Raw genomic sequence first — 22,923 nt, 5'->3', positions numbered from 1 at the left:
CATGGATTATGTGAACCTTTAGTAAATATGCCCTTCTGTGTTCAGCTTGGGGGAGTATGAAACGAAAAATAGGAGTATGGTGGAAAACAGAGGTAGCTATGTAGGAAGGGGGGGAGGGGTGAGAGCAAATCCATTTACTGAGGTGAAGGATTTTAAATTCAGATTAAAACACTCTAATGGAGAGATTGGTGCTCGTGGCAGGTGTGTTTTGCAAAACAGGAATCTATTACATCGGAGAGCTGGAGCAGCCTGGATTCTTTACAGGAAGCAGTTCTCAAACAGCTGCTAGTAACTGAGCTGTTGCATGATGAGGAGAAGTTAGCTAAATTAGTAGCAAATGGGAAACCTTTTACAGGTAACAGGGCTAATTCACAACTGGGATTTAGAGAGAAACATTCATTGTGATTGAATCAGAGTGCTGTGGGTGAGGTCGAAAGATAATCTAGTCCTTAAGAGAGGTTAATTGAGTAACATTGAGACTAGCCCAAGGAGGGGAAAGCTGTGGCGCTGCATACAGAGAGAATTCCCTATGGAAATATTATGCCCACCAAATCTACTATGACACATGTTAGATTGGGACAATGATGTTAGAACAGTCAACTGGGCAAATTATTTTTATCCTGAGTTTGGTATCTGTCATTATAGTTGTTTTATTTTGCTTTGATATAGTCTAAAATAAAACGTAACTTCTGAGCGACCAGTGTTAGAAACCACAAATATGTTCAAAGCGTTATTGTCTTTAAATTAGGGAAGGAACAATATATTTTTCCATTTGTCTGTCAAATTTTTTTCACATTATCCTTGGATTTTCTGACTTTAATTTGTTCTGGTTAATTAATGTAATGGAATGTATGATGCAGCTTCCTTCATTCAAAACAGGCTCTAAGATCCATAATGGCACCATTCCTGATCATCCTTCCTATAAAAATTAAAACTTTAGTTGACTGGGGGATCCTTCTCTGTACAGTTATGCAGGTTCTGAAACAAAGTTCCAAATAGAATACGCTTTATACCCAACCATATAGAGTTCTGAATAGCAATAAAGACATCGCTGTTTCCTGGTCAATACCAAATTGACTAAAACCCAGAGAACTACACGGTGGTCTATGCTAGTCGAGAGCACATCTCTCACTGTCTGTCCACTATACTCTCCTCATAACACTGCGCTGCAAAGTGAGTCCACTATGCATGTTTATGTGCAGCAGTGCTCTGTGCATCATGCCTCCGCCAAATCTCCGAACTGAAATTTCACCCAAAAACGCACCAAAGAGACTCAGCTACAACCCACACACTTACAACCATGCTGTTCAGAGGTCATCCAGGAACCCGCTGCAATTTGGAGTGCACCATAAACTGACCAAGGATATGAAGCCCATTGTAAACAAGGCTCCCTGTGTTCTGTTTTTACAGATTTTTACAGATAAATACAGAGAGAAACATTTATTTTCTTGTCTTTATATATTTTTAAATGTTGATAAAAATGGAAATTGATTTGCGTTTTGAGTAATAATAAATACTGTTTTCCATGACTGCCAGGCCAATTGCTGTGTGGATTGATAGGTAAGGGGGCTAAAAAGAAAGGAATTTTAGTAAAGAGTTTTTTAACAGCTGTAGATATGCACAAAGTTGATACTGAAATATGTATAGTTTCTTATCACTGCATTGATTTATCTTCTGTGGGGGTTTACAACATTGAAACCTAGTAGGCATTCAAGCATGAGTTCATATTTACCAGTTTAAAAAAATGTGGAAATATACTAATTTCAGCTTCAACTTTCAACAAAACCCAAAGTAAATATGAATATATTCAATTTTTATCCACATTTTAAAATAAATAGAGACAAGAAAATAAATGTTTTTTGTCTGTATGTATCTGTAAAAATCAGTAAAAATGGAAAAGAGGCAGCCTTATTCATGATTTGATAATTCTCACCAACATTTATATCACATTTGAGAAAAGCCAATTTTCCAAGAGTGGAGGCTCTCATCTTAAAATATGAATGAAGATGTTTGATAAATCCCTCTCTAAGAGCTGTGAGTCTCATCTGCATTATGAGAGCAGGAGAAGAGCTAGGCAGTCTCACTTCCTTGATGTAAAGAGCTGCAGTAGAAACCCCTCTCTGAACTAGTGATGCCCATGTACAAGAGGTTTTGAGTTTCACCTGTTAAAAATGTGGATAATGAAGACACCGACTCCTGGAGCAAATGAAGAGCTCACTTTTTGTTATGGATGCACATCTGGGAGACACCCCTCCAGCAGCGGCTGGCACGGATTGGGGGCGGCGGGGTGAAGGGGAGAGAAGAAAAAAAGAAATACACTTACCTAACTGTGTCTCTCCTCCGTTGTCTCTCCCAGCTGGAATGGAAGCAGCAAGCACACAGGGTCCACTAATCAACTCACAATGCTGCAATAAAGCGTTGTGATTGGTCTGAGCACCATGGTTCGGCGCTCAGAAAGGCAGTGGGAGCCTGCAGTGGGAGCCTGGGCAAGTTCTCGACCCAGACTGTATTGCAAGCAAAGTGCGCATGGCTGTTTGGCCGGCCCAAGATGGCTGGCCAAATCGCCAGGCGCACTTACAGTGTACCCACCACTCTTCCCCTCTGCTCCTCTGTGAGCAAAGCAGACCCGCCTGCAACACTCTTATTTACCACTAGGTCTGAACTGATTTCAGAGCAGGCGTTCGGGATAGGGGTGATTAGTGTGGCAAAGGGAAAGGGGAGCCACCTCTGCACCCCTCACCAAATGCCAGTGAAAGTCTAAACTTCACCATGGATGCAAAAGTTGGAAACTGCTGTTTCCTGGAAGCCATTATATTTGCTGTGAATCAGTCTTCCAGCAAACATGTAAAAGCGGAGCAGTGGTAGGAAAAAATGGTGTCAGGTTTTTTTTGTTGATTTTTTTTATAAAAGCTGGTGCCCGTGCTGCAGTGATTGGTTTTGCTGTGCTATATGATATAATATATTGACAATTTGCATATTGAGAGATGCTTTTTTTCTGGAAGTCAGCAAATGTGCTGCTCTGGCAGGTGTGGAGTTGTTTTCGAGTATTTCATCAAAACTTCGAATAGAAAATAATGTGAGCCAAAAAATATCCGAGAGCAAATCTATTGTGAAGGTAAATATATACAGGTAAGTATAGGCGTGCTATACTTACCTTGCCATATATGTACCTTGATATATCTATCTTCAAGGTATGTAAATATGGAGTAAAGAACTGTAAGTCCGATTCACAGAGGTAAACTTAGACTTAAGTCTAAGTTTACTACTTTGTGGTATTCACAAAAGAACTTATCGTTGTGAATTCCAAAAATCCTGTAAATCTATACTTACCGACATACACTTATCCTCTCACTATTTTAGTCCATGATATTTAGGCCTTGATATCTTGGTTCCTAATATTTTTCTGTTAAATGTTTTGACATACAACCGTGAGCATGGCCACTGTATTGCTCCTGTTGTATGTATGCCAAAATTATAGTCGTTTCTGTGTGTTGGCTTTAGTAAAAGAAAAGAGGCAACACTAAATGTTTTGTCAAAAACTAGCTATACATGTTACAAACATAGCTGCCATGTTTTAAGATTGCTTATGTGTGACATTTCCACGATTTTAGAGCACTTATGACTGACATTAAGTGACCAAATGTGTGACACTTAAAAGTGACATTTACTCGCGAGTAAAAGCACACACCATTTACAAACATTAAAGATGAACTGTAAGGTACAAGTAGGATGTTAATTCAAAGGGTAGACAAGTGGTCCTTTTATCATCTTTCTGGTTTCTTAATGCATTTCCGAAATCTCATTTTTTTTTACACATAAAAAATTGAATCTTTCTTGTTGCAAGCCTGGCAACTTCGCTGTGTGTACCAGACATGTATTTTCTGTGTGGAATTGTGCATCTGAAATATAAAGACAAGCATTTGCAATGCAATAGGTCTCGCATTAGGAAATTTTGAGCTATTGGTATTGTAAATGACACATTTTTTATTTATGTGTTGGTTTTGAAAATAGCGAATTTAATAGCTTTGTCATTTACAATGCCAATAGTTTTAACTTTCACAAATGTGACACCTATAGCATTTGTAATGCAATATGTGTTGTATTAACGTGACTTCGATGTATTGATATTACAAATCAAAATGGGTTTTACATTTTTTTATAATTAATTCTTAAATTAAAGTTATTGTAATTTATAATGGCAATAGCTGAATCAAAACAAAAGAGTCAAAGATAACACCGGATGTACCAGCTAAAAGTCAATTCATAACAGTAGTAAAGAAAGACACCGTGTGTTAGTTTAGTGAAAGTGCACAGAAAACTTGTGAAAAGAGTAAACACTGTATATTGAGTGAAATTAAATAAAATAAAGTGGGCACAAACCATGCCCGTGTGTTATATTGCAAAGGGTGGAGTGAAAATGCAACTGTATTCGGAAAAACAGTGACACAGTAAAACCAACGTGTAGCACCGTGCGCTCTAAACATAGCGTGTCATGATGCAGGCGATCTGTAACACACTTACTCAAACCGGAAGTGAAGGAATAGCCTGTTACTATATTTCCAACCGATAGCGGTAATGAATCTAAGTCAATGGAGATAGAGCCCCAATGTTAGCATTAGCGATTACAAATAATAATAACCTAATGTGTGGCAAAATGCTAGAAAAATATACTCACTAAAACACTGCTCTAATGTTGCCACGCTGGAGATTGAAACTCGAGATGGGAAATCTAAACAAGACGGAGGGCATTGCTGTGGGGAGGGGGGAGGAGAAATGTGACACGGCGGGCAGGGGAGGGGGCGGAGCGGGGAGAGCGGCATGAGGGTGTGAAGCAGCAGGGGCCTTTGAAGTGAAGCTAAGCTTCACTTCAAAGGTGTGGGAGGAGTGCGGCTCAGGCAGAGCGCACGCTGGGGGAAGCTTGTGGGGCGGAGCGGGAAGAGCTGCTCGGGAACAGATGGCTGGCGATTTGATGCAGTGCACGCGCATTTTAGGTCAATGCGCTTGCGCATTGACCTAAAAGCGCACGGGCACAGCATCAAATCGCCAGTTAGTTAAAGTCTGTTCAAGCCCCTATAGTTTCGCTCCGCTCAATGCACATGCGCATTGACAGGTCGCGAGACCTAAAAAACATGCTTCTGGTTATCAGTGTAACTAATTGGAAGAGCGGCCTATTAGGTTAATGCACATGCTGCAGAGATAAGACAAGCAAACTTCAGTACAGACAGAGAGAGTGTGTGGGACTAACCTCACTAGGCTTGTAGTCCAGAAGTGCCTGGGGAGTGTGTGCCAGGCTGAGCTCTTGTCTTGAGAGTGTCTCCCAACAACTTTGGGCGGGCTGGATGGGGGAGCACCAGGCTGCTGCAGCAGCAGACAGGCTGTGAAGTTGACGTAGGCTAAGGCCAGTAAAATCTGCGGGGAGGGTCAGTAGAGCAGAGAGCGGAAAGAGCTAGTGACTCGTCTCCATGGTGCCTATAAAACTCCTGCGCTTCGCTCACCAGCGTCTGCTGCCAGCTTTGACTAGTGAGTCAATGTCCATGGGTCTGGTTTCAACAGTAGCTCACTTGAGCTGCACGTTCTACCAGTGACCTCCAGCGGTGCAACAGAAAACAACATAAGACACAGAACCATGTGAACCTGGGCCCTGTACTTGCTGTTGTTTTTGTTAAGCCCAATCCCTCTCCATCTCTCTCTTGCTCTCTGTCATCTGTCTCCTAAAATGAGAGACCATCAAAGAACAGATTTACTGTTTCCTCCAGCAACAATGTATCACCATGAAGACTCGAGAACACCATGGCAACCCCTGAGCCCAGGATGCCAGGCTAAAAAGCGAACACTTGTCTGAGGTAGACAGAGCAGCAATGCACAACAAGTGCCAAAGCTTGCCCGGGCTTCTTTTATTCAACAGTATCTATTATATTAGTCCGGTGATGCGAAGACCAGCACTAAAATGTGTTAGTCTAACACCTGATGCGTGGTACTTGGTAGAGCTGTACAGGAGACCAGGCTATACTAAATACAGGGCAGAGTTTGTGCAAAGGTTTGAAATGGATGCCCTATGTTGATGACATTTATCTGGATTCTTGAGGAGCAGCTTTGATGTTTTATGTGGCTATTGCTTAAAAATATACATGGGCTGTGCAAAGAGTCTACTTAGAATCAAGGTGAAGGATTTGAAAACTAGTCTGCATCTACAAAAACTGAGAAATTCCTGCAGGTCCTGGAAAATTGGCTCTGCACTTCTACCTGCGTGTCAGAAGGAAGGGGGGAATTAGTCTGAAGATATAAAAGTACTTACTTTGATTCTGTAGGGCATGCATGCCAGCACATGTTGCTGCTCAAAGATCTTTCCACGAATCTGGCTGTACAGGGACTTTAAAACGATGGGAGACTAATAAATAACAATTTCCCTTAAACTTTTGTATTTATTTCCAACACAAGGTGACAATATTTATCTCTGTGTATTTTACGAGTGTTTTTTTTTTTACTATTTTCAATTTAAAAAAGGATTGTAAACAATGGCTTCAGTTAAAGTTCATGCTATGACGTGCAGGACAGGCTGGGGAGAGGGGGTGATGTTAAAGTCAGCAACGACGACAGTAAAGGGGATGGGGCAGCACTACAGTAAAGGGGTGGGTGGAAGAACTGAAGAAGCAAAGGAAGGAAAAAAGAAATAGTGTCACAATCACAGCCCAAGCACCAGACGGACATTAATCAGGAGGAAACAATCTGTGCGTGTTCCTTGCACCAGGAAGTGATGTCTGGCACGCACAGGCCAATTAGGAGGCAGCAAAAGGAGTGCCAGTGAAGCCAAAAAATGGTATGCAATTGGCGGGCTTCAAGGCCTTTTTTGTAAACAGTAGTGTCTGGCAAGCGACAGCGCATGGCTCACTCAGGCTCATCCCGAAGTATAGGAAATCTCTCGGTGTACCAAAATCAGGTCTGGAAAAAAGTGTTTTTTACAAATGTTTGGAATTGCCTACATTGAGCTTCTAAGAGAAAACTATTTGCTACTTGAGATTTATTACACTCATCACATTTGATTTGATAATTATACAAATATATTGTTTGATCAAGCCATTTGATACAAATGATACTATATTATATTCAATAAATAAAAAAAGATTCAAATGCTATTTTACAAAACATCCTCTGATATAGTTTCGTCTTGCTAATCAGAGGCTTGCAGTTTTGATAAAAAAAGAACTTCTGAACAGATCAAAGAAAAAATATCCAATGCATTCCTTTGCAACATTTTTTGTAAAAAGAGTGCAGACAGTGGCAAGAATTTCAATGGAAAGTCTCCATGCATTACAGCAAATTGTACAGCCATGCAGGAAAACATTGAAACTGAGGGAGCCTAAAAATAGTCACCTAAGAATATGTCACCTCATTAATTAAGATACACCTTTTTTTTGTTGCCCTTAACAGTAGGTCCTATATTGTATTGTATTGTATTGTAATTGCATTTATATAGCGCTTACGAGCGTCGAAGCGCTTTTTCGGCAAGTAGCACGCTACTCCTGGACCCATAGAGGATTAGTGTTGAATTTGAATAGTGAAACATGCAAGTACATTTTAAGTGGTGGATAGGTTAGTCAGTTATTTGGATTTTGAATGATAGCAGAAAGATAGAGGAGGACAAAGGTTTGTATTTATGTTGCGCTTGTTGACGCACGCTTTTCAGGAAGCCTACAAAGGATTAGTGGTGAATTAATATGGTGAAATATGAAGTTATTTCAGTGGTGGATATTAGTCAGTTACTTGGAGTGAGAAGGATAGCGGAGGGATAAAAGGGGAAGAAAGATGTGTATTCATATAGCACTTGTTACCCCTAATGGGTGTTAAATCGCTTTTCTGGCCAGTAGCACGCCACTCCGGAACCCATAAAGGATTATTGTTGAAAGTAACCTAAAAATGTCATCGTTGCACCAAGACTATTCACTTGTACGACACACCTCTATATCCTATATCGTGATTTCACTCAGCTAAGTGAATTTTCTGTTTCAACAGAGTTAACTGTAGAAAATGTACTACATTTATAAAGAAAAGAAAGATAAAAGTTTAATGCTAGTGAGGAGAATGCCCTTGTCCTACATACTGCTTATCAGATAACAACAGGCTCCGGCTTGCCACTTTTGGCAGTTCTCCTAAGCAGAGATTTCAGCTTTTCAGACTAAAGTCAGTCATGTGTTAGTTCTGGACCTTGATGACATACAGGATGATTATAGGTTGAATCATTGGCTCCGCTGCTATGGCATATCCTAGGTACGCCAAACATATGTGGCTTGGTCAGTTGTTGTCTATGATTTGCTTTATAACATAATTGAAGGTTTTAATTTTCCTGTGCAATAAATAATCTTCTTGAGATGTCAGATTTGTATGCCACTGCAAAAACTCTAGGCTAGCTTAAGCTTTCTGACAGAAGAGTTGAAAAGGATCATCAGCCACACAGATTTTGCTTTACATGATTTAGCTCCACATGCCTGGATACATTTAGGGGATAATTTGTGCGATCACAAATTTGTTAGTCTGCCCTTTAAAAGATATTTATCCTCATCCATGAACTAACAAAGCTTTACAGTGCCATGATTACTTTCTTCCACCTCCTGTAAGAAAGTGAAAGAACAATCTCTTGTTTTTTGTGAAAGAAAATATAATTGGATTGATTTTTGCAAGCCACAAGCTAGGCATTGACTATGAGGTATGAGATACTTCGTAAATTAGGTTCCCTTCAGATGTTGGCAAACAGATTATTTGTAATACACGTTTGTACCTCAAAAGGCAACACACCCTGCTACAGTCCTTCACAGGGGTCTTAAACTCTGGACCTCTCTCTCTGTCACCTCGCTCCAGGCCACCTCATCTAATACTAGGACTATCATTTCTATCAATCCATGACATTGTTCTGATATCCTAATCAATATGTTTTACAGAAGATTTTAACCACTTCTAGCATGTGAACTTGGCATTGTTCTGTTATTCAAGCCAGTTGGTTATTTAAAAATAATTTCCTTATAGTGTTTTTTGTTTAATCTGCTTTGTTTAGCTTTATTTTTTTCTTTTAATGGCTCTTTGCCTTGTTCATGCTACATTGCAAAATAAAATATTTGGGTCCATGTGTACCTTGGTATTTACATCCGTGCTATTCTCTCTGTTTATATGGGGTTTGTCAGACAGACTGTCACCCACCTAGGCTTTAAGAGGATCCATTACTTTCTCTGACCAATACTGGTAACAATGTAATATTTTTCACAAATCACAATTGGACTTAAATAGGCAGAAGATGTCCTGGGGAATTATGCACTAAGAAACAAGACAGCTATACATAACACTAAGCCTAAAGTTATGTTTTTGGACAAGCAGAGTAAGGCCACGAAAATCATGGTCCATGGAAGCAGGGTCCTTGAAAAATGTCTTTGAGCACATTTGCCTGGGAGTGACTATCAATTCAGGTGTCTCCTGAGAACAACACCTATAACTTCTTAACTCAGATATCCAGCAGTAACACATGCCCTTCTGAACTAAAATGATACATTTCTTTCTCTTGTGTCATATACATTGCCAAAATAATACCCGTCATACATTCATTGCTGCAGTCTAGGGTCATTTTCTTCCACCAAGGCTCTGATTATGAGTAGTGTGATGTAGTTGCGGCGATACAGTGCAGTTCAAATTTACAATGGAAGCCAATATCTCTTTATTTAAATAATTTTTTTGGGTCAGAAACATTCCATACAGAATTCCCAATTCTATGGAGACGAACACTCTCATTTAACACCAGGTCGGAATTGGGTTCGGAGCAGCCTTTCAGGATTTGTGGGATTAGGGTGGCAAAAGGAAGGGGAGGATGTGGCCGGGCAAATGGGAGCACTACATGCGCTACCCGTAATTTAGACATAGGTTGGAATGCGAGCAAAGCCTGTGGCTGTGCTGCACTTGCGCCCCATGCCTGAATTGATTTTGCCAGCTAGGTTTTCCAGCCAGTGGTATTCACGGAGCTGGAAAATCTGGGTGCAGCAACACTGGGCCTTATGTGATCCGAGAGAACAGTATTCCACCTGGGAATACCACTCCACCTGAGTTGTAATCAAGGCTCTAGTTTTTTCACAATCAAAAATAGGATTTTGATATTTCTTGTGGGGATAAGAAAGTTAAATCTGGTAAACAAAGGCAGTTTGGAATGCCCAATTCAAAGCATTGGTTAATTAATCAACTGTGTATAATTTGAAAAGAATTGAGCCATTGAAGCCAAGCGGCATCTCACTGATGAGGCTCAACAAGGCCAGTAGAGTTGCTTGTGAATCCCTTCGGAAGGGACTTGACCAGGCAGTTTGAACACAACTATTCTTTTTGAAGCAGGACCAAGACTGGTCTGCATCTGGTTTCTCCCCTTCTGAAATAGCAGAGTGGACAAAAAAGTGATGGCAGCAAGCGAATATTGAAAAGTGCAACAGACACGACTGCCTGAGAGCAGCACTCCCAACAGGGGCCTACGGGATAAGTGATTTGTTCTTTAAATTTATTTGCAAGCCTTTGAAACATTTCACTTTTAGTTTTTTTCTGCATTGCAAGGCGTAAAACGATTCGTTCTTTGCTAGTTTGTTTTTCCAAGTAGAGGACACGTGATCAACTATTACTTTTAATAAATGTGCGCCTATGGAGTGATATAATTTGATGTACTATGGTGAAATGCTTCAGCATGTTAAAGGAATACACCTTTTTGAATTTTAAAGAGACTGTATCATATTTGTACATTTTGTTTGTTGCACAATATACAGGGCAAATGTGTTCATGGCTTGGCTCGTGCATGGACTCTTAGAGCCAAGCCAGACCCTTGGTAGACTCTGCCTCTGACTCAGCTCACCCTAATATTAATTTGCTGGTGCGCCAACCTCTCTCTAATTGCAACTTGGACTTGGTACATTGGGTATCAGTCACTTCATTAAATGTTGCGTAAAAGGTGAGGATTGGAACCACTATATGCACAAATTCGACTGATCTACCATCAAGACTTCTTCATAGCTGAGAAGAAGAAGAGTGTGTGCAGTGAAAATATATTTAAAATAAGTGATCCTAGGGCAGATACTCCAGGCCTTTGTGTTGTACATGACTGTTGCCATGAGTTTTCATGGAGAACTACCAGGTCCAGGCTGTATGTGCTGAGGAATAGCTGTATAGGGTTGTTTGTGGTGTGGCATCCCCCAAAGGCATTCTTGGCTTGTTTGTTGGATCTGGGGGTCCTGAGTCAGGTTTGCTATGTCTGTGTCAATTTCTCTTGATGTTCACATTTCTCTAAAAGCTTTTAACTTGTTCATTTTTTGGAGCTAACATTGAAAGTGTTTTAGTGAGGGGTTTAGCAAAAAAATTGTAAATCTGCATTGATAGGCATACTCCTTGATTGGGTGCAAATATACTACTTTTGGAAATTCACAAACATTGGCAGTGGAAGGCTTGAAAAGCTACACCAGTAACAGGTTTTCGGGCATACTATTGGCAATCAAACACTCAAAAGGTGATGGTGTGAAAGCTTGCAGATAGTCTAACCAGTGGCAGTCTCTCCGGGTAGTGATTGTTTTTCGCCCACTGGCCCACTCTAGACACAGGCCCACCTAATGCAATCCAATACTGACCTTGTTCCTCATGGAAACAGGCCATCCTGAGCCTTGGTCATTTCACCTCTACCCTGCACCCCACTGCTTTTTTAATTGGGAATTCTCACTGACTATGCTACGCCCTTGGAGCCCAGAAAGATCAACGGTAAAGCTATGTTTCCAATTCAGCCATTCTGCTGACTATGGCATTTACTAAAGCAGAACAAAATATCATTAAAATACTTTAACACTAAGTCAGTATTTACTGTTTTGCCTAGCTAGGGCAAAATTGTTGTTTAACCTTTCTCTAAAACCCCTTAGGAAATGTTATCTTGGCTCATAATGAAAAACTCAACAGTGTAGTACTCTCCAAGTTTAAGCAGAATATTACTGACAATAACACTTTGCTTTCTGACTTATGATAATTTGCTGTGGAAGTGACGGTATTTGCTGCGTCTCCAGACTATTTCTTGCAGCTTTGCGACTTACATATGGTATTGATTTATTTATTTGGCATTTAACCCCACAGGCTCAAAATCACTTTTGTTATTTTACATGATACAGTTTATTATGTTATTGGAGATAGTCAGGCTGCATAACCTGCATCTATAGCTGCACATATTTTAAGTGGGTGTTTTTGGTAGGTTTTCTAAATTAGAACATCTTTGTTTCATTGTTATGAATACCTTAGCGCCCTTTGAGACTATTTGTATTTCTAAAGTGATGATGTCACTGGAGAGTTGATTTCAGATTCTTTGTGAGCTTGCATAGTTAAATAGATTCAATTTGTAATGAAAAGATCTCCCGAGCAACCCTCTGTGTCCAAAAGAATTTTCAAAAGTCAGTCTAAAGTTAGCATTTCTTCTTTTCTTTGTATTCCTTTGTCTTCAAAGCTCTTAGCCAACACGTGTTTCGTCACATGGTTAATCAACCTTTGACTTCATCAGGGATCTTCATGTGTGACGTTGTGCTAGGGTGCTTTAGCTAAAGTATAGAAATTGCTGCATGGATTGATGAATTGCGTTCTTTAAGCAATGCAAGTAATAGTCCTGCGCATGTTTGATGTGCAATATACACCACCTGAAAATCAAGGCTACGGCGTTCTGTGTTTCCTTTGAGATTGAGTGGCGTTTTTGGATGCCCAGTGTAATGCAACCTGCCGTGTTGCACTTTTGAGTTCAGTAATGCCCACCCTACAATGGCCATTGGCTTCATCATTTTTGGGCATGGTGATGTGCCTGCTCTCAGGGGATATGATTTGTCCTAGCGGCTTTGGGACAGATGCATCATTGCCCTGCTCGCAAATGTGGTCGCAAATTGTGCACTAACTTTTTGCAACCAGGAATTTATTTTCCAAACTGATCTATGCACGAATTGTCTGGTGCGCAAAATGAGGAATCATAGAGGGTCACAGAACTACTTGCCTAAATAATATTAATTAGGCAGGTTGCATATTGCAACTCCCTCCAATTTATACTTTTCAAAGGGATGATGGCCTGTAAGAGAAAGCAGACCTCCTTTTCTATGAAAGTATTTCAAAATGAAAATTTGTATTAAAGCAGCACAAGTTTATTGAAGGAAATGGAGCTGCCCCCAAGATTCTCAAAGGGGTAACCGAAAGTAAGGAGACCCTTCCCTGTGCAACTCAGTTATGACACCAACTTGGTAGTCGGTGACATGTCAGTGTTTGCAACTGGATTTACAGTTGCAAACCGTTAATACACAGGTTACCGATTCACAATTTGGAAGGGACGCCTGAAGCATTCTCCTTGCAAATTTCGACATTAATCATTTCTAAGCCCATTTAGTGACACAGACAAACTTTTTTCAATCACAAAATGTGTTTAGTACATTAGAAAATGAGTTTAGCACTTGCAAACCCTCCAATTTAGATAATCGAAGGGTCTGCAACCACAAAACCCCTTTGCACACCGGGCTCTTATTTCCTTGTTTTGCATCTCTCAAAACTGGGTTCTAATCCCAGCTGCTTATCTGGGCCATAGACTGTGTGATCCAGGGCAAGTGTCCTAATATTTTTGGTGCATCTTCCCTACATGGTTGCAACAGGCTCCTTTGTTTATGTTGGTCCTGCTATGTGACACAGCGCTCTGTAAATGAGCTCAGAGGCTGCTTTAGGCTAGGATTGCTTTTTGTAGCTGGTAAAAAAGAGGTTCTGTGGCTGGGGGGAGTGAGGTGTACATTAACTTTTTTTGTGGTGCACAAAATTCGAACTGTATGTTCATTTTGTTTTTGATATTGTCCTCCTCTAGAGTTGGGCTGTCCAGTGAAGTCTTGAGCCTGACTTCAGCCAAATAATTGGTTTCGGCTCCTGAGGTCATCTTAGACCTTTGAGCCAGAAATTAGCCAAGCTGTGCATGAGTGACTGACACTAGTGTGGTGTTCTAGTCGGTGGAGTAACCGGCTGAACACGTCACGCTCACGTGACCTGAGTTAAATAAATAGCGTCTACGCACGCACGTACGCCAGTTGGGCGACGGCGTGGAAGACGATAGAAGCAGAGAACGAGTGTGTCCGTGTCCTTATTTAACAGGGCCTAAGTGTATCTCCAGTGCCCCTGTCCGTCACCTCCCTGGCCCAGTGTGCGCCTGCACGACATAACAACTAGCACATGGTGTAAGTGAGAATAAGAGGGGAGAGAGAATGGAGAAGAATGAGTGCATTGTGGAGTAAGAGAGACAGGGAAGAGGAAGAAGAACAATGGCTGGGAAGAGGGGGATACAGCTGACAGCCTGGTGAAGGAAACATCAGAGAGAAAGTAGAGGAAATTTGGCGTAATGCGCTGTGTGAAAGAGGAGAGAGAGAGCAGGGGCAAAAAGATGTGTCATGGAACAGGGTGAGCTAAGCTGGTGTATAAAGCAGGTAGGGTAGGGGCATAGTCAGGAGGGTGACGTTACTGACTGTAACTACCTCTACTACCATAGTGTCAGGGGCACTATCTGGTCATAGCATGCACACTTCTGCCCATGGTTCCGTCTGCTGCTGCCCCCCTCACGCCCCTTGCACCCCTCCAACTCCACCCCACTACCATCCCGATCTATACTAGCAGGACTGGTTTTGCGGACTCAGCATGTGCATTGTCTCTTACAGTCAAGGCAAACCCCTGGCGTGGCTCTGGCTTGCCTCTTGTTTTAAATTCTCTGACTTGTGCACCTCTGTTCCATTCATGCAGTTCCTTACAATACCTCCTTAGATCTGAAGGATAAAAGCAGGTTTATATCATTAAACTTTTTTTCTTCTGTGCCTCTTTTCATTCACAGCATACAACGGTGTTGCCTTTCATATTAATAGAGATGAGAACAACTCACCATCAGTATCCGAGCCGGAGCTGCGGACTGGCTGCAGTGTGCACATTCTCCGTTGCCTACATACTGTGGTAAGGACTGTGCAGGCTGTGTTTTCATATTCTGTCAGGTGGTGCGCTCATGAATTGAGGATACATGGGCAGATCATACAAAGTGAGCATTGGCAGTGCTAAGTTAAAATGTCATGGGCCTACTCACAAAGGTAAATTGACACGTTTTTACAATTGTGTTTTATTGGTTTTTCAAATAGAAACAAAGAACAACCATTCAGTGCAAGAGTTTCAGTTTCATATTAACTACTATCAGATATCAAGAGGTACAGACTTTTGCCGGGGTGGGTTACACCATACATGTCAAGTTATGCATTGGCAAAGAAGGCAATACAATGATATGTGCACATTATACCATGAACCAAGCTAATAAGCCACGCTTCAGTCAATAGCTGCAGTATATGCACACGTGATCACCATATACACACATGAATGTACAGTCCGGTCAAGAAAGTTACCCCTCATCCTCTGAGCTGGTATCAGAACTTGAGTCTCCAACGTCATTGAACTTATCAAGTAGTTGTCCCCAGGCCATTATCTCTCCCGCCACCTCTCATCAGTGTGTGACAGGTGCATGTGATGTTCCTCCACCACCCCCCAATTTAATTATGTCTCTCAGCCACTGAGCTACCAGTGGCGCCCTGGTACCCAACCAGGTAAATTTATATGTTAGGGAATCTAGACATGTAAATTTACTCGTACACTGTGGTGTAAATGTAATGACCATTTCAGAGTGTAAATTTACCCCCAAAGAGTGGACTTACATGTATTCATTCCCTGAAACTGGGGGCTGGAGCCACATTTGCATGTGTAATGTTGCTACTTGTAACTTTTCACAAGTAGGCAGAGATGTCGGCCTCTACGGTGGAGATCTATACCACTGGGAAGGAAATCTCCGCCACTGTGGTATAGTTCCGTCACTGTGTTGGAGATCTCCACCACCATGGTGGAGATGGAGATCTCGCTATAGGAATGAATATGGAAAATTATTCAACTTTAATATATATCTTTTTAATGTTTAGTTAATTTTATTGTAAAATATAAATGTAAGATAAATTAAAATAAAAAAGTTTACCCCTGAACTATTTAAATCAAATGTTGGAGCACATTACCTCTTAAAAGTAACTAATATACTAAATAATGTAAATACATTACTTTACTGTAAAAATATAAATTTTTAATCAAAATAAAATAGAAACATCATACCTGGAAATTTTATTTTCAATTAATGTTTGTACATTTATTTAAAAATGTTGTTTCTTTAATGTTAATTATACTTTACATTTTAACAAAAGTTTAAACGTTTGTTTTATTTATTGCAATAAGGTAATTATTGTTTTTTAATGTGTAGTTATTAATTTTGTATAATTGATATACAACCTCAAAATAATATAATCATTTTAACACTATTTACTATTACCGATTAAGGGCCTGATTATGGGTTTTGGGGGTGCAGGCGCAGGCGGGCCGCCAATGCCATGCTCCCACATCGCTGAGACTCACCAGCGCCCACCTGCCAGATTACAATTTATAAGTGGTCTGGAGGCGTGGCGGTCTCGGGTCAGTGCCTGTTTCAGTGGCGGCTGTGCCTTTGACAAAAGCACCACAATGTAAACGCCACACAATGTTCCTGCACAGCATGGACTGTAACGTTCATGTTGTGCAGGAACTGGTGTGCATGCACACAAGGGGGAACATGTTGTGCCCCCTGCATGCATCTTCGTGCACATGGGCAACAGGGAGCCCTGTAGGGCCCCCTTTGTGTCGGGACTGCCAGGCTTTTTATTGAGAAAAGACCTCCATGCACTGCTGGCAGTCCTGAAACTTGTAATATGCATGGCGGTGCTGCAGCGGCACCACCAGCATATTACTGAGGCCCTTACCGCCGTGCCACCGCCAGGAATCTGCGGTTCCCCGGCAGCTGTGGCGGTGCAATGGCAGTCTGTCTCTCCAACACGCAATGGAGCAGTCGGACCTGCAGTGCAGTGGGGGCTGGACCTCCACCGCCGCAACCCACACGTCTAATTGTCCTTGGGCCGCCAGACTCGTAATTAGGCCCTAAGTCTCTATTTCCATTATTTTATATGAGTGAGTTGTAATACCTTTGGGCCTTGTGTGGTGCTAGAATTACTCCAGTGCTGCGGTGGAGTACATTTACTAATATTTTGTCACCTATAGAGTAGTAGTAACTTTAGAAGTGTAGTTTGTGAATAGCTATGTTCTTACTCTGCAGTAGGTGGGTGTTTGCATTAACATGTCCCTCCCCATGCTTCCCCTAAGTCCTCCCTAAATCCCTCCTTATTCTTCCCTAATACCCACCCCCATTTGGTAGTACATATTCCCCATTTTCCAACCACTCCCTCTAACATTTACTTCAAAGTAATAAACCTATGTGTGCAGAAATCCCCCCATAGAAATTACAGGATAGGTGGAGGTGGTGATTTCCACCCATAGGTGTGTGAATCGTGTTTCATAGTAACTAAGTAGTACTAGTTCACTTACTAAAAAAAGCAATTTGTGAAACAGGCCCTTTATGTGCCACACTTTTGTGTTGACTTGTGTCTTAAATAGTTGAAGACTTGAGGCAGCAATATTGTACCACCTTAGGCAGTGATAAGTGGTTGGTTTGTATTGGAAATTTCAAGGTATGGGCTGCTTTTGCCTGAAATGTAGCAGCATTTGTTGTCACATCTAAAGTAAACAACAGAGTATAATAAAATAACATACACAAAGCAATGTAAATAGAAACTAAAATATTACTTGGCATATCACAACAAAATAGTCAAATTAGAATGTAACACCTTAATCAAAGTACAACTCAACAAAATTGCATTGCAATAATGCAGTAGAACAATAACAGAATAACATTGTACCACAACAAAATGCCACACAACAAATTTACACAAACTTTCTTGTCACACATTACCATCTCTAATAAGCTGTATTCATAATAGGATGGTAAAGGTTTTAGGAGCAAGCGCTGCATCAAGTTATAACCATGTACAAGAAGTAGCTGTTTTGCGATCTGACCCATAATCTCTCAGAGTGCCTCGCTTCGCTCTAAGATGTTTTCGCCATTCTTTAGTTTGCCCTCCATGCTTATATTTTCAGAATTTATATGCCAAACCTTGCTCAACAGGAATTTGTTGAACAATCCTATGTAAGCAACAACATTTCCAACTCTATCTTTTTTTCCTAGTAATTTTTAGGTTCCTCCTAATCTGAAAGAAATGCTCTATTTGCTATGTGGGCTTTCATTACGCCCCTCCCAGATGATTTGCTAAGGAGAGCATCACCTGCAAATGCTTGCTTTCATGTGGTTTGTTTTCCTTATAAGTTCTGCCCTCTCGTATCTTGCTCCTGCCCTGGAGTATTTTCCTGTTACGGCTATCCTTTAGCTTTACTGTATTTGTCTTTGTGTAGGCACACTCTTTTTATCATTGCAGAGTGCCTGTGATTTTAGAAGGCTCTACCACCCTTCCCAGATTTATTTTGCTTGTATTTTTTTTTTTCACCATGCTCGGGACCGCTGCATCACTTAATCTCCCCGTGCTGTCCCCCCACCGCCTCACCCTTCCCACAACACTGGCTGCTCACCCCCACCACCCCTCCAAGGTCTCAGCTTGTTTTTATTTTTCCACTGCGGTCTACCTGGAAGAGTCGTGTCACTTAATGGTGGAGAAGTGTGGCTCAGGGGTTAGAGGCAGCAGACCCGGAAGCTGAGATTGGTCCTGGACCAGGGTTCAATTCCCCGCCTCGGCGGGTCTTGGGCTCAAAATTCCACGGACTCGATAATTCACGCTCCGGTGCCTACTCGACTCACGGGTTCACACTCTGCGACTCTGGGCAATAGCTTGCTTAATCTCCACTACGGCCCCTCGCGGCGGGATGCCTGGATTTCACCTTGTGGATACCCTGTTGGGGTTATCTCACAGGGGAATACCAGGACGGGTTCCCTAAGCAAGCGCTTAGATACCGTGTCGGTGATTTGCGCTATATAAATACATGTACATTTACATTTACATTTAATCTCCCTGTGCCTCCCGCCACCTCCTCACCCCTCCCAAACACTGCTTGTTTAATTTTTGGCTGTCCCACAACAAGGCGCTTAACTAGTTCTCTTTGCATTAAGGTCCCTTTAAGAAACATGTAAACAAAGTTCAACATGCACCTGCCCAGCATCGCTGTCATGCTTTGGTTTACGTTATCCTATATGTGTTATCGTCATTGAACTGTCTCCTTTCTAAGAAGAATTGTGCACTAAGCAAGGGGTGTGCGCAGATCTGAGTCCAGACAGTGCCGTGAATGCAAGCAACCTATATGTGCTTGTTTCGCCACCAAACAGTGTAAAATTCTGGTGGGAAGTGCTGCCGGCTATGAGCAGAGCTGCCAGTGCTGTCCCTTTTAAAGTACAGCAATCCTCTTAACAAGCGAGGGACAAGCCAAATTAAACACTTTGGAGTACTGCAGGGCGCCTGTACCTTTACAGTGCACATCAAGTCTGCGTTGCCACTGTAAATGTACAGATTTTGTGTCCTCACCACAGCTGTTGCACCTTGAGTGGTATGCGATCAACACTTCTCACGTCACTCCTGTGGTCAAGTAGCAGTGACTGCTGAAGCCATCATTGAGACACACTATGCTTAAATGTGAAGACGCTGAGAACTTTTCGATTGAAAGAATGCCATATCTGCAGAAAATAATACTACCAACTCAGTAAACATACATGAGCCCTGCTCAGGAGTACTCATGCTGCTCCGTTGAACATCTAGCACCAGGGAGACGCGCAAGCGTGCGAAAACAAGATGGCCACCTCCCGGTGAGCTCCGCATCGGAACAGTCGGTTTTTGACGATATACTGCTCAATTCCTTTAGGAATTTTCTCTTAAATGAAGTAGCAGTGCCTTGAAGACTTTACCTTCTGCTATAGTGATTTTTCTGGTCTTCATGACTTTGGAAGAGGTGTTTTCCTCCCTCCTGCTTCATCTTCGATCTCTGCTTCAAGGTACTGCCCAGTTTTCCTATCAGGGGCGGAGTTATTGCTCAAAAAAGGGCCTGGCTTTGGCCTAACCACTCCCACAGTCTGTTTTAGCTGCTGCACCACCCATTTTTAAGACACATTTTTTTCTGCAATAATCTTCTTTTCTTTCACTTTACATTTATCTACATCCTTGATTTTTATAATTGGAAAATGGAGAGTAAAAAAAAGCAAACACCTCATAATAAGAGGAAACAACATATTCTTCCTACTCCAATAAAATCTAAAGTGGTGGAATCTAGTGAACCTTCCTTGGCTTTAATTCTTGACGAAATTCAAGCACTTTGTGCTAACACTGATACAATAGCGTCAGAGATTAGAAACGTGCGCAAATATATGGCTAGTATGTCAATGAAAGTTTCATAAAATTCAATTAAAATCCAAGACAACAAAGTTAAAATTGATACCTTTGCACCATTTGAGGCAAAAATATCTCCTGTGTCTGCTCTCCTTCTGGATATGGAAAATGGTAACAGGAAATACAACTTACGTATTTTTAAGTTTCCAGAAGATGTTGAAGGTTCCAATTTCAAACTATACTTGGAGAATTTGATACCTGGTCTTTTAAACATCAAATTTCCGGAGAAATTTGAAATTGATAAAGCACACAGGATTCCATCTCATCGTAATCCTCATCACACAAAACTAAGACAAATGATTTTTAAGGTTTTACGTCACCATCATTTGATCAAAATGCACTGGAAATTTCCTCCTTGATGGTCAATGGTAATGAAAATGTTATTCACCAAGACTTTGCTAAAGATACTGTTAAGGCTCACAAAGAATTCACAGACATTCCTCCTCAGTTAAGAAGTCTTGGATTCAAATATGGTGTTTTTGATCCTTCAACAATGCGAATTTGGGAAGATAATTTTTCAAAGTTCTTCCAACGACCTGAGGACTTAAGATTATTCCTGGATCAACATTCACAGCATTCTATGGATATGCATGATTCTGCTACTTGAGCATTGCTTTAATATGTATTTCTGACTAATTTACTGTTCATCTCCACACTGGGCTCCAAAAGTTTGGTCATGCTTGTAAAGCGTGTGTGTGTTTCAAACCTATTATTAATGTTTAATTGTTGTTGTATTTTCTATATTTGTTTGTTTTCTCTTTTTTCCTTCTCTTTCCTTATACCTTTTTTTAGAGCTACTATTCTTTATGTTCTTTTTCAACTGTTTCTCCTCTTCTTAGTTTTTTCTTTCTCTCTATTTTACTATGGCTAATGTTCATAATGTTAAAATAATTTCTTTGAATGTCAAGGGTTTGCGACCTCCTGTAAAACGTGCAAAAATTTGAGATTATTTAGGAAGCCGTAAAGCAGATGTTTGCTTCATACAGGAAACGCATATTGAAGACAAAGTCTTAGATTATATGAAAAAAAAGTGGGTTGATACTATTATATCTTCTCCTGCGAAGGGTAAATAAAATAGTGTTGCTATTATTTTTGCAAAAAGGCTACATTGTCAAATTTTTTGTAAATCATCGGATTCAGAACATAGATATGTCATAGCTAAAATTAAAAGTCATGATACAGTTATGTTTTTACTTAAAGTCTATGGTCCAACTGCTGATGATCCTAAGTTTTGGTCTAGTCTAACTACTGAAGTACTCAAGTTGGGTAACGTTCCTCTTATAGTTGGAGGAGATTTCAACCTCATATTTTAACCTTTATTAGATAGATCTTCTCTCACTAAATTTCGACCTCCTAAAGCATTTTTAACTTTTAAATCTTTTCTTAAAACTACAAAATTGGTAGATATTTGGAGATTACATTTTCCTACGGAAAAAAATGTTTACCTTTTTCTCTAATCCACATAACTCACACTCAAGACTTGACTATTTATTAATTTCCAGACAACTTATTAATGATGTGGTTACTCCTACTATTGGTAATATTGTTATTTCGGATCATGCCTTAATTTCTATTGTTCTACAATGTATTTCAAATGTTAAAACTCAATCCAGATGGCGAATGAATACTAGTATTGTTCTTAATGAACAAAATAAACAGAAAATCTTAAATGCTCTTCAAGAATACTTTCATCCCAATCCTGAAGGCTCTACATCCATGGTAAATAGATAGGACACTTTTAAAGCCTATATTAGGGGAGCCACCATTTCTCTCATGGCACATGAAAACACAACTTCTAATGCAAGAATTAACGAATTAGATAAGCAAATTGCAAAATGTGAGAGATTTTTTATTACCTCCAATGACCCTCAATATAGAATGAAATTGCAAAAACTTTGATATGAGTTTGATCCTTAGCAGAAGAGATGGTGTCTAGCTCTCTAATTCTAAAGCCACATTTTGTTGTAATGCTAACAGATTTGGACGGCTTTTAGCCAACTATTATGTATTTAAAAAGATAAATCACAAATAAATTCGATTCATGGCCCCAATGGGAAAATTGCCTTATCGCAAAATGATATCGTTAATGAATTTCTTAATTATTACGCTACTCGATATAATAAACCTAAATTTGATGATTCTTCTTTAATTGACTCTTTTTTATCTAAATGCGGCTTACCCAAGATTTCCCAATTAACTAACAATGAACTAGATTTGCCCATTACTGAAGATGAAATTCTAATAGCCATAAGTCTCTTAAACAAAATAAATCCCCAGGACCAGATGGCATTCCAGCAGAATTTTATATAGAATTTCAGTTACAGCTTATTCGTAATTTTTTAAAACAATTTCTTTTTTTAGTTCTACGGGGGCTACCACAGGTTCTTCTACTGAGGCTTTAATTGTTGTACTACCTAAACCTAATATGGACCCTACATTTGTGTCAAATTACCGTCCTATTTCCTTAATAAATCAAGATTGTAAACTCTGTGCTAAAATTCTTGCCACTAGGTTAACCTCTGTTTTAGATTCTATTAATCATCAGGATCAGTCTGAATTTATG

The 22,923-nt window shown here is 40.4% G+C and overlaps 1 protein-coding gene across 1 annotated transcript in view; it reads left to right on the top strand.

Moving 5' to 3' along the window:
* The window catches only part of AIG1 (androgen induced 1), a 1,879,081-nt gene that overhangs the window by 1,446,827 nt on the left and 409,331 nt on the right, over positions 1 to 22,923 (top strand). The window contains exon 4 of the mRNA XM_078646963.1: positions 14,870 to 14,985. Coding sequence (XP_078503089.1) covers positions 14,870 to 14,985 — 116 coding nt within the window. The remainder of the gene's footprint in view (positions 1 to 14,869; positions 14,986 to 22,923) is intronic.

The sequence above is a fragment of the Lissotriton helveticus genome, chromosome 6, assembly GCF_964261635.1.
Source record: "Lissotriton helveticus chromosome 6, aLisHel1.1, whole genome shotgun sequence".
NCBI lineage: Eukaryota > Metazoa > Chordata > Amphibia > Caudata > Salamandridae > Lissotriton > Lissotriton helveticus.
This window is presented reverse-complemented; position numbering and strand designations above follow the sequence as displayed.